We start from the raw sequence: 10,785 nt of genomic DNA on the forward strand, positions 1-10,785 counted from the left end.
TAGACCAACTCTCCTATGCCTCTAGTTGTTGTTCATCTCATGCAGTTACCAAGTGCAGTAGAGGCATCGTATGCCATCACACTACTATTTTAGGGAACCCTGCAATGATTACCAGTGTACCAATTGGCTAGCCCAACCCTGGATATGAAATTTTAGTTGCCTGAAAATGATGTTTCAGAATGGGAGGATGGGGGAGTGAGGGAAGTAGCCACACTAATCTTCAGAAATGGCCACAATACCTAAGCAGAACAAGTTGGATTAAGGTCTGCATATGAGCCAAAGCTTAGAATTTCATTGCTTTTGTTGGCTCATGTCACTTCTTTAATTAATGTCACTTTCTCTGGTTTAATATCAGAGCAAGTGACAAGAGTGCTTCTGGATGAATTGTGTTTTCCGAGGACTGTATGGCATACTCTCCCGCAGTCTGACAGAGGGACGTGCCAGTTTTACTTGGCAGTTACAATGCACCAGCTTTAGTTTTAGTAGTTTAATTTGTGGCAGTTATATGTTTTGAATACGTTGAAGTATTCACAACGGTCTCATGGAATCTGTTCCATAGATAAAGTTTACACAGTGGAAAAGAAAAAGCAACGGCTATAAGGCGATTAGGAAAAGCGTCTCTTGGCCACAGCTGGTCTTATAGGCATTCCTGTAAATTTAAGAGCATTTAGGGGATATGATTAAAGTGAACACAAGGAATGATGCCCTCTTTTTTTTTTTTTTTTTGCCCAGTTCTGTAGTTGGTGTGAGACGATCATAAGGAATACGATATTTAGAACTCAATTTCATGCAAAATCCATTATTCAAGAAGTGAAGTTTATATACATGACAGACATGCAATGAAATAAATGTTAGAATAGGAAGCTTTGTTAGTTATGCATTAAGTTGGTTCTAACATTTTGGTAAACTAAGTTTTTATTGATATAAAATTTAGAAGAATTTCTGCATTGAGGAGAAAGGACTAAACTTTTTCCTTTGGTTTGTTAAAGATCTTTCTTTTTCAGGCTGAAGTATTCTGAACGGTTTTTATTTGGAGTTTCTCCTTCATCTCCTTTATACACTTTTGTGAAGCCTCATCAGCTCATGGTGAGAGCTGCCACCACGGAGTTCTTCCAAACTTTGCCTGCCCTTTCTAAATTTAGGGTTCTTTACTGCAGCAGGTTGAAGATCTGGCTTTGATTGCACCTGGCTCTGCTGGAAAATAGAAATATTCATCTCCACTGAATGCATGCTGCTTAAGTGCTGGAGGCACTTGCAGGAGAGTAACTCTCATTGGAAACTTCATTACAATACTTTCTCTTCCCTACATGAAGTAGTAATTCTCATTCGCCAAAGATAGAATTTTGCATGACACAGCCACAGGAGCTCCTGTTTGACTTTCAAAATTAATCAACCTCTAAGCTGGAGTAGAAATGGCATGTCCTTTAACCTTAAGCACAAAAAGCTCTCAACAGACTGCAGTTTTTATATCCCTGGATGGGAGTTTGGGCCCCTGATACTTAAACTTGATGCACATACTGGGTTTCTGGCATGCTTTTGCCCATACCCATCTGCTAGCCTGGCACTGTGCCCATTCAGAAGGTGTGATGCCAGTTTCAATAGGGCATAGGTGCCAATCAAAGATGGGTTTGGAGGGGCAGCATGCAGAACGCAGCAAAAGTCAGCTCTTCTGCCAGAAGATCCTCCTGTTATCGTACAATGCCAATGAAGGGCCACATGCTTCATTGCTTGGGATCACATTGCATCTGTAGATGTTTCTGGCCTTCAATGGATGCCTTTCTACAGAATCTTTTTCCTCAAATAATACTTGATTTGAGATGTTAAAGAAAAGTCTACCTGACTAACTGAAGGCCATCCTTTTAAAAGAAACAATGGAAATCTTCAACAATTATCTTGAAATAATTGCTGAGTTTTCTGTCTTTTCTCCTAAAATACTCTTTCACATAGAATACTGTATAGTGTACTCAGTCCATCTAATGGAGTTATAAGGGACAAACACTCTGAAGAAGTACTAATTACAAAAGCATGTATCTAAGCAGTATAAAATCCATAAACACTTCTGCATCATTGTTAAATGTGGATAGTGGACAAATTTTCATCAACCAAATAGCTAATTTTTAGTGAATTCCCTCATTTAAAGCTTTAAAGTTTCTTAATTTTCCTCTCATTTATTTTATAAACATAGATATTCCTGTGTCTTAAAAGAAGGACCATACCTCCTACTATTCATTCCTCTTCTTCCTTATCTAAAGAAAAAAAAACCTAAAATACTTCAGAAGCAAAAGTCTATCTATATTTCATAAGGAAGCCAGAAGCTCTCAAAAGCTGAGAATCCTTTTATTATGTGGCAATAGAGGTGAGCTCATTTCATGAAGAAGAAATTTCCCTATAGCAATACGTTTCAAATTAAAAAACTTTGACCATCATAAACAGTTACAAGATAGTAACAGGTCCAGTGGAAGAGACATAATACATAAATGCACTGAAAAACAGAGCAGTTTGTAAATCTTCCCTTAAGGCAAAAGAGTCTGACAGTAAAAATGTTGAAAATAAAGAACCATAATATAAAATATGTTAAGAAGATCAGACATTTAAAAAAATGAAAAAGATAAGCAAAGGCTAAGCCTTAAAAGAACTCTCCCTTTTTATACGAAGAACCCAAACTTTTGTAAATACTTAGATTTTTTAACTGATAGGTAAATGAACACTGCTCTCTCTTTAAAAACTCAAAATTAATAGCCTATGGACAGCAAATACAAAATTAAAATACATCTTCTAGGGACTTTTATTTCTTGTTGATAGGTCCAACAAGTGTATTGACTTCCCCAAATCCCTAGTGATCCCTTCCTCCTTTGAGTTTATAACACCTATTATCTGTCTACACCTTCATCTGGGAACTAATTTATCATATATACTATAGTTTCTAGTTCAAGTTATCCTTATTTTTATACTTATTTCCTTCTTCTTTTTACCTCCATAATATCATTTGCAAAATTTCCTAGTAACAATCATAGTGGCATCATAATGTTACTTTGTGTTATATAAGACTAATCGCTTATCTCAAAGCTTTCTCCGTAAAACACTGCCAAAACAACATTTAATACAGCAATGTATAATGAAGCAATGTGTTCCAATAACTCTACTTTGTTGATAGCATGATCATTAGGCTCTTCTTAACATTATTCTGCATACCTTGAAAATCAATCCATTATAGCCGACTAAAAACTAAAATAAGTAAAAACCACACATGCATAATAATCTTTTCTATTTCTTCATAAATAGAAGTCTGTTTCCTTATCTGTAAAATAATGGAATTAAACTTTGATAATGTCTAAAAATTCTAGACATCCTACCCTCTTCCCCCAATCAAAAAGATTTCTTCTATGTTTCGAAAGAGCAAAATCGAGCTAATCTGAGAGCATGACCCAAAAAATGTATGACGGTCAAGTGGATGAAGTCTAAACATTTATCGATGAATAACTGATTCTATCTTAAGTCTTCACCATAGTTAATTTTAGTTATAATAATGTATTATTCTTTATAAAAGATAATGCTATTGACTTACTGTCAATAAAGCATACAAGGATTCTTTTAAATGACATCATGACAGTTAACTTGTCTCAGCTTTCCTTGTGACTAAGGGTACATCTGTAAGATTACAGGCTGGAATTAAGGGTGACATCTACAATTATGAAAGAGAATAAAGCAAACTGGCTTGTGTGGGTTAAGTATCCCAACCTCAGTCTCAATCTCTCTGGCAAATAACTGTTGAACATCTATTCTGTGCTTTATATTCCAAAGATGCTAAATGGTCATCACTACGCCCAACTTCAAAACACTACAACTTCCACAGATGAATCATTTCTATTTTTACTCATAAGACTTCAAAGGAATTTGGCTGAATTTTATTCCCTATAATTCTCTTGTTGGTTCATTTTGACTAATTTCTGAAACCTGATATCTTTCATATATGAAACAGATAAGATACAGCTTAAATCAGAACTTTTGATTGTGTCGTCATGGCTACTACTGTAAATTTTAGGGACAAAAATAGATATAGGTCAGTAAATAAAATGTCATAGTCTTCCAATGACATTCTCTATGTTCTCAGTTTTACCACATGAGTAACTAAATCTATCACAATCCATGGCAGGATAAACGGAAAATCCCTCCAATAGACATCTTTGTCACCATCCTAATCCCCTGTGGCACCAGACACTGAACCTAGAGTTCAGCTATCACTGAGGATGGGAAATTCTAAATAAACAAATAAATTACATTTAAGTGCTTACTAAGTTCCAAGTTCTTTAAAAATATTATCTCATTTAATCTTCACAATTATTATTATCCCAATTATACAGAATAGAAACAAAAACTCATGACCAGGGGAAAGTCAGTTTGTAAGTGGCTTAGTCAGGTCAGAATTCCACCCAGATTTGCCTAACACCAAAACTCAAGCTCTTATTTATGCGATTTTCCCTTAGTTTGCCTGGTTCTATGTTATACCTAGCATTAAAGTAGAATTCAAACTCTCAGTTCTCTCTTCTGCCCCAGAGTTTTAGAAACTTTTTCACTTATATGACACTAAAATGACAGCAATTTTTCCCATCCCCTAAACCAGTTTCCTTTCTTCCTTTTTTCCCCACTCTCTTTTCATATACAAAGAAAGAACCTTGCCTTTGTTCTCGTATTCAGACTTTTCTTTTCCCTCTTATAACTATTTCTATTAATGCTACAGGCACATTATTTCTCCAAGTCAAGAGTAAATACCAAATTTCTCTGCTCCTTCCCCTTTACTGTAAGATGCTGATTACTGAAAGGCCTTGGCTATTGATCTCAAAGCTAGAGGACAGTTGTACATGCACAATGAGTTAGACAGAGCAGCTAGTTTCTTCTCAGCCTTAGGCAACAAATGCTGATGAAGCGTCTGCTGAAACAGTGTCTCTGGAAAAATAATACCTGAAAAGAATGTAGCTGGACACAAAGGTATTAAGGAAAACTTGAATTTACCTGCCTCTTTATTGATACACAGGGAGTGATGAGAACCACTGTAAAATGCAAAAACTTGATATAATTTCATATGAATTTGCTTAATCAATAAAAACTAAGTTCAATAAAGTTAATTAATCAGTAAATTAATCAGTAAAAACTAAGTTTAATAAAGTTATTGCTGATGGCATCTCATTAAAGAGCTGATTCTATGATTTATAAATGCCACTTTTGATGGAACAATGACCATATTGGGAACACAGCTATATTATACATTCTTAAGTATGGAAACGTTTCCTCAAAATAGCTAAACATTTCTTTAAAGTCTTTCCCCAATGGTACGCACTTGCTAATATTCCAGGGTCCAGGTTCTAAAATTCAGATACTAGTGGGTATTGCATAACATATCGGACCTTGAAAATTGTAACACAAATATTACTTTGGTAACGAGAAAAGAATAAGTAAAAAAATATGTGACACGTGCTTAAACTGAAAGAAGCAAAGATTTTTCTGTATTTGAATAGGGACAAATAAATCACATGCCTGAGCAAATAAATTCCTTTTTCACAACAGGAACCATACAAGTAATGAATATGTGTATACACATATGTACATATATGTTTACGTGTATAGACATATATTTAATTTTAAACATGCACTTAAATTTAAATACATATTAACACATATAATATTTACATTTTAAAAGAGAAAAAGAATAAGATCATTACAATCAATGCTTTTCTCTACTTCTTTGAAATTACTCAAATAACTCAAACATTAGAAAATGGAAAGTATAACTGATAAGCTGTGGGATCCAAAGCAATAGCTCAGCCACATCAGAAATAATTTATTCAACTCCATATCTCTGACCTTGAGTCAAGACAGTATACTAGAGATCATAACTCTGCTATAAAAGAGAATTCACTAATTCAGTCTCAACCAACACTTACTCTACAGGAACTCTACTCAGTGGACTACGGAACTCTCATGGTCTTTATCTGCACCATCCAATATGGTAGCCACCAGCCATATGGAGTACTGACCCCTTGAAATGTGACTAGATACACCCTGGATTTTAAAGACTTTAACTAAAAAAGTAAAACATTTTGTTTTTTCATATTGATAACATGTTGGAATAATATTTTAGATATATTGCATTAAATAATATACATTACTGAAATAAATTCCACCTGCTTCTTTTTACATTTTTTTAATGTGGCTCCTAGAAAATTTTATATTACACATGTGGCTTGTATTACATTTCTACTGAACACGCTGCCTATGTCACTCAATGTAGTATTTAGAATCACAGCATTTTTCAAACAAGTTCAAACCCTTTAAATGGGGAACCTGTCCTTTATTTAGCCTATATAATTTTTTTGTGCTGGTCTTACCCTTCCAACTAGACATTGAGGTGATTAATAAGCAGTTACTTATTGACTGAATTTCATTCATTTGTTCAAAACTACAATCTTAATTTTATCAGAAGAGGAGCTTTATCCTTCATGATCCATGAAACAGGTTTGTTTGTGAGGGGTGGCAGAAGACGCCACCCTGAAATATGCCTCTTTGACATAAGGATTATTTTCAGCTGAAAGCACTTGGAAAACAGCAAATGCAAGGAGAGGCTTTCTCTGAGCTCCTTTTATTTGCCTAAAGACAGATCCTCCAAAAAAACCTCAATTGTTATAAATCCCCTCCAGGGGAGTTTCATCAACCAGGAAAGACTGACTTTTATCAAAGAAGAAGAGATTAGGAGTTGACACCACTCTCAGACAAACTTTGTCACAAACTATCATAACCTCCATCTATTCTTCTAAGGGCCCATTCATCTTTTCTAAAAATCATTTACTCTCCCTGAAGTCGTCTACATGCCCTCTCCCCTTCCCCTATTAAGATGGTATATAAGCTCTCAAATCTCACCACTTTTTGGGCTATTCACATTTTTTTCCGTCCCATGGACGTAACATTAAAAATTAATAAATTTGTATACCTTTTCTCCTCTTAATCTGCCTGTTGTCAGTTTATTTCATAGACCCTGCTATAGAACCTAGGAGGGTAGAGGGAAAGTCCTTCCTCCCCTACAGTTTGAAATGTTTAATGAGGAACCCAAGATTCTTCCAATGGAGGTCTTTTACCAGCTTCTTAAATTCCTACAGAAACAGACGTAATGAGTCAACACATTTAGGAGAATTTATCCTTGAGGGGCACTTTTTTTTAAATCACTATTATTTATCTTGTTTTATTCATTAAAACTAGTCTTGTAAAGGTTATCCCTTGATCATTCCACTACAGATTTAAGATAGCCCTGAATGATCCTTTTAAATTCAGTATAATTTTTAAACTTTTAAATGTAGTGTAAAAATATAGTCAACCCGTGTTCCTTACCTGTACCAAAGAACACAGAAAATAATTTTGAGTGTCTATTTTCTCAGTTATCCCAAGGAGAGCTCATAACTAGTACCACTCTAGACGCACAGGGGAGAAGTTAATGCATTCCATGCATAGATGCCTGGAGGTATTGAGGCTCAAATCTCTAGCGTGGCCCAGTTAAGAAATGACCAGAACCTTGTATTACTTAAATATTAATGATTAAGATTCACAAACAGAAAGTGTTTGTATTTATATAGTTGTAGTTTCTGAGCTGTAAAAAGCAATGTTTCCAGGAAAATACACTTTCAAAAAAGAACGTTAACATTTTGTCTGGCAGACTGTGTAATTACGCTCTGAAAAGACTTCTAAGAGTCATTCAGAAAAACACTGACAACAAGGAGTGGGGTCGGTCATATCTTGAACCTAGGCATTCTACTAAACATTAACTAACTTCATACTACTTAATAAAGTACATTTATGAATTCTATTTCAAAGTTTCAATTTTCAAAATATTAAGTAATCCCAGTTACAGTCACATATATAAGAATATTTGGTAATTCATAGTTATACTTACCCAAATATATCAATCCAAATCCTCCAGAGCCAATCATCTTGCCCAGCACCCATTGTTTGCCTTCCGTATCATCCAGAACCTTGCCTTCTGGAAGTGGAACAGCAAGTTTGTATTTCTCATTTCTTCTTGGTGCCATCACTTCTGTCGGCAGAAAGGGTGAGATAAGTGATTAAAAATAAAAATTAAAAAACTCCAGTTAAAATATATTTCTCAAAATGTCTTCTATGGGTTACTTTCTCAGGTTCTTAGAAATTAGGATTCTGAAGTCAGCTGGGTTTGGGAAAGCCCTCACACTATATTCAAATTGGAGATTCAGATATATTACAATATTGAAATCTAAGAGGTACTGATATTTAAAAAACAAACAAACCTGATGAACTTCACTTAACTCAACAATTCCAAAATTCATTTAGGGAGCTATAACATGTATTAACAGTGCAGAATACACCTTAAGAAATGAGTTAACAACTTCCAGTGACAAAGAGAAAATAAATGTCACATACATGCAAATACTCCTTTCACTGAGGATGAGATCTTCAGTCATTAGGAAAGAATACAGTTTTGGATTGGGAAAACATGGACGATGGCAATGTATATCATCACCAAGCACAGCAGCCGACACAGAGTAGGTACTCAGTAGACATTTGTTAAATGGGCCCGGAGTTTTCATGGATGTACAACCTAGCAGAGCACTAGGCCGCTGGGCAGTTTCAGGGCTGGCACACTACTCTTTCCGCGTCTTGCGCTTTCTCTATACCCTCTCCCTTCCCCTATACCCTCTCCCTTCCCCACCCTCACCAAAGTGAAAATTGCCTTGCCTTAGAGATCAAGATGATACTGCCAACAAAAGCATAGACTCTATAGTATAGACACACAATTTTAATCAATTAATTATAATTCTACACAGGTTAGTAAATTTCACAATAAGAGATTTTGAATTAGAAGAGAAAATTTCTTAGGGGAAAAAAAATACCAATATATATGCCTGAAACTGAAGGTAACTGCAATCCTCTAAGTACTTCCAAAGAATTTTTAAAAACTGGTGAGTACTTTTGAAATGAAAGTCAATGTAAAGTTTTCGTTGTATAACCTTCCCATCTTCCTAACGAGAAAGTTTCTGTTCCTTTTAACAGATTTTCCCTCCCTCACTTACTTTAATCCAATGCCCTGCCAACTTTTACTTAGCACCAACGTCCCAGGTAGAGCAAAGGAACACAGCAGACATCTTGAACAATATTCACCTGTCCTCCTAACAGCAGCACAAGGGAAGCCGGGAACTTAGACCGTGAACCAAGCCTAACGTAGGAAAGTTTTTGTGGGGGTTCTCCTTGACTAGTATTTTATATATACTGGTGTCCAAGACATACTTGTTGATTTAAAACCTAAAGACTTCGAAGAACAACTTTTCAACAGGGCATAAATTCTAAACAAGACAAGTCCGTGGCATCCGAACTTGAGACCTGAAAGAAGACTAGGACTATAAAATGCACATCCTGGGCGGGATCCCCAGTTCCCCTTCCCAGAGGGAAGCGGTAGCCTCCTCTCAAGGCCAGTCCCTGACACGGTGTCCCTTCTGCTTCTGGGTTCCTTCCCAGGGCTACGATGAAAAGCGCTCAAGGCGAGTTTCCGGGCACAAACCCGTACCCAGAGGTCGGAACACGCGCCAGACTGGGCGTGGGGCCTGCCGCGACGACCGGCCCTGAGGGCGGAGGCGGGAGGAGCAGCGCTGTCCCCCGCCCGGCCTGCCCCCCAGCTCGGCGGCCCCGGGACCCCCGGCAGCCCCCGCCCCACCCAACGCAAAGCCTGCGGGCGCCTGGAGACCAACTTGCCGCCGCACAGTCTCTGCACCGGCGAACAGGGAAACCCCACCCCTTCCCGCCTGACTCCTCCGCGCCCCGCGCTTCGGGCAGACGCGAGTTGCAGGGGGCGGCGGCCTCTCGCTCCGAGCTGGGATGAAGGAAGGAACCAACCGCGGAAGAGGGACCCCTCCCGGGCCGGAGACTGGGGCGCGGCGCGGAGGCCCCGGCGTCTCCCTCCGACGGCAGCTCCTCCCCGGGCCCGGGGCGCGGCGCGGGCCGGGCGAGCGGAGAGCGGGCGCGGAAGTGCCGGGGCCTGCCCCGACCCCCGGGACCCGAGAGCGACAGAAGGCGGAGCGGGCCCTCGCTCTCCCCGGCCGCCAGGCCGCGTACGACGCCTCCCGCTGGCCGGGCGGGGCCGCGGGCCTCCAATCCCTCGGGGGGGCGGGCCCTGCGGTCGAGGCGGCCCTCTGAAGGGCCAAACTAATTTGCCGGCACCGGGGCCCGCCGCGCGGGGCGGAGACGCCGGCCCTGGGCCCAGCGGAGCCTCGGGCAGGCCGCAGCCGGCACTTTCCTTCCGCGTCGTCTCCGCCCTCCGGCGGCCGAGGGGAAGACGGAGCGGTGGGTCTATATCGGGAAAGGGAGCTGTCTTATTGCCACACACCCTCGGCCGCCAGAGTCTGGAGGATGGGCCATCAGATCAGTTGGGTAAAACAAGCACGGCGTGAATTTGTGTAGGAGGAATGTTGGGTTCCCTGTACCGTGGTCTCAGTACCTAGAGCTTCCAGAAGATTATTGCTAAATTTGACAATGTAGAGAGGACAATGGAAGTCCAAAAATCAAGGCCTGTTGTGAAAGCATTCAGGGGAGCCTGAGTAGAGTTTGGTCAAGGAAAGAATCTTTATCAAGTTATTAGTCATAAGATTATTATGACAATCAAGTGAAAGAAATAAGTAGTTTTCTAGCACATAATAAGGACTCATAGTGAGCTTATATTTTAGGATAGACAAAACAAATGTTCAGAAAGCAATTATTAAACAATATATCAACATC

The 10,785-nt window shown here is 39.0% G+C and overlaps 1 protein-coding gene across 5 annotated transcripts in view; it reads right to left on the reverse strand.

Annotated features, from left to right (window-relative positions):
* VRK2 (VRK serine/threonine kinase 2) overlaps window positions 1-10,096 on the reverse strand; it is a 110,443-nt gene extending 100,347 nt beyond the window's left edge. Inside the window, exons 1-2 of one of the 5 annotated variants that reach the window (XM_014791487.2) lie at window positions 9,907-10,093; window positions 7,937-8,074 (exon numbers count right to left, since the gene is read on the reverse strand). In XM_014791487.2, coding sequence (XP_014646973.1) covers window positions 7,937-8,072 — 136 coding nt within the window. In that variant the 5' untranslated portion in view covers window positions 8,073-8,074; window positions 9,907-10,093. Of the gene's footprint in view, window positions 1-7,936; window positions 8,078-9,177; window positions 9,618-9,906 lie in introns of those variants that run through there. The other 4 variants (XM_087436717.1, XM_087436719.1, XM_087436718.1 and 1 more) reach the window with 4 other exon arrangements.
* Between the last annotated feature and the right edge of the window lie 689 nt (window positions 10,097-10,785).

The sequence above is a fragment of the Ceratotherium simum genome, chromosome 11 (assembly GCF_057802395.1).
Source record: "Ceratotherium simum simum isolate JZ-2026a chromosome 11, ASM5780239v1, whole genome shotgun sequence".
Lineage (NCBI taxonomy): Eukaryota > Metazoa > Chordata > Mammalia > Perissodactyla > Rhinocerotidae > Ceratotherium > Ceratotherium simum.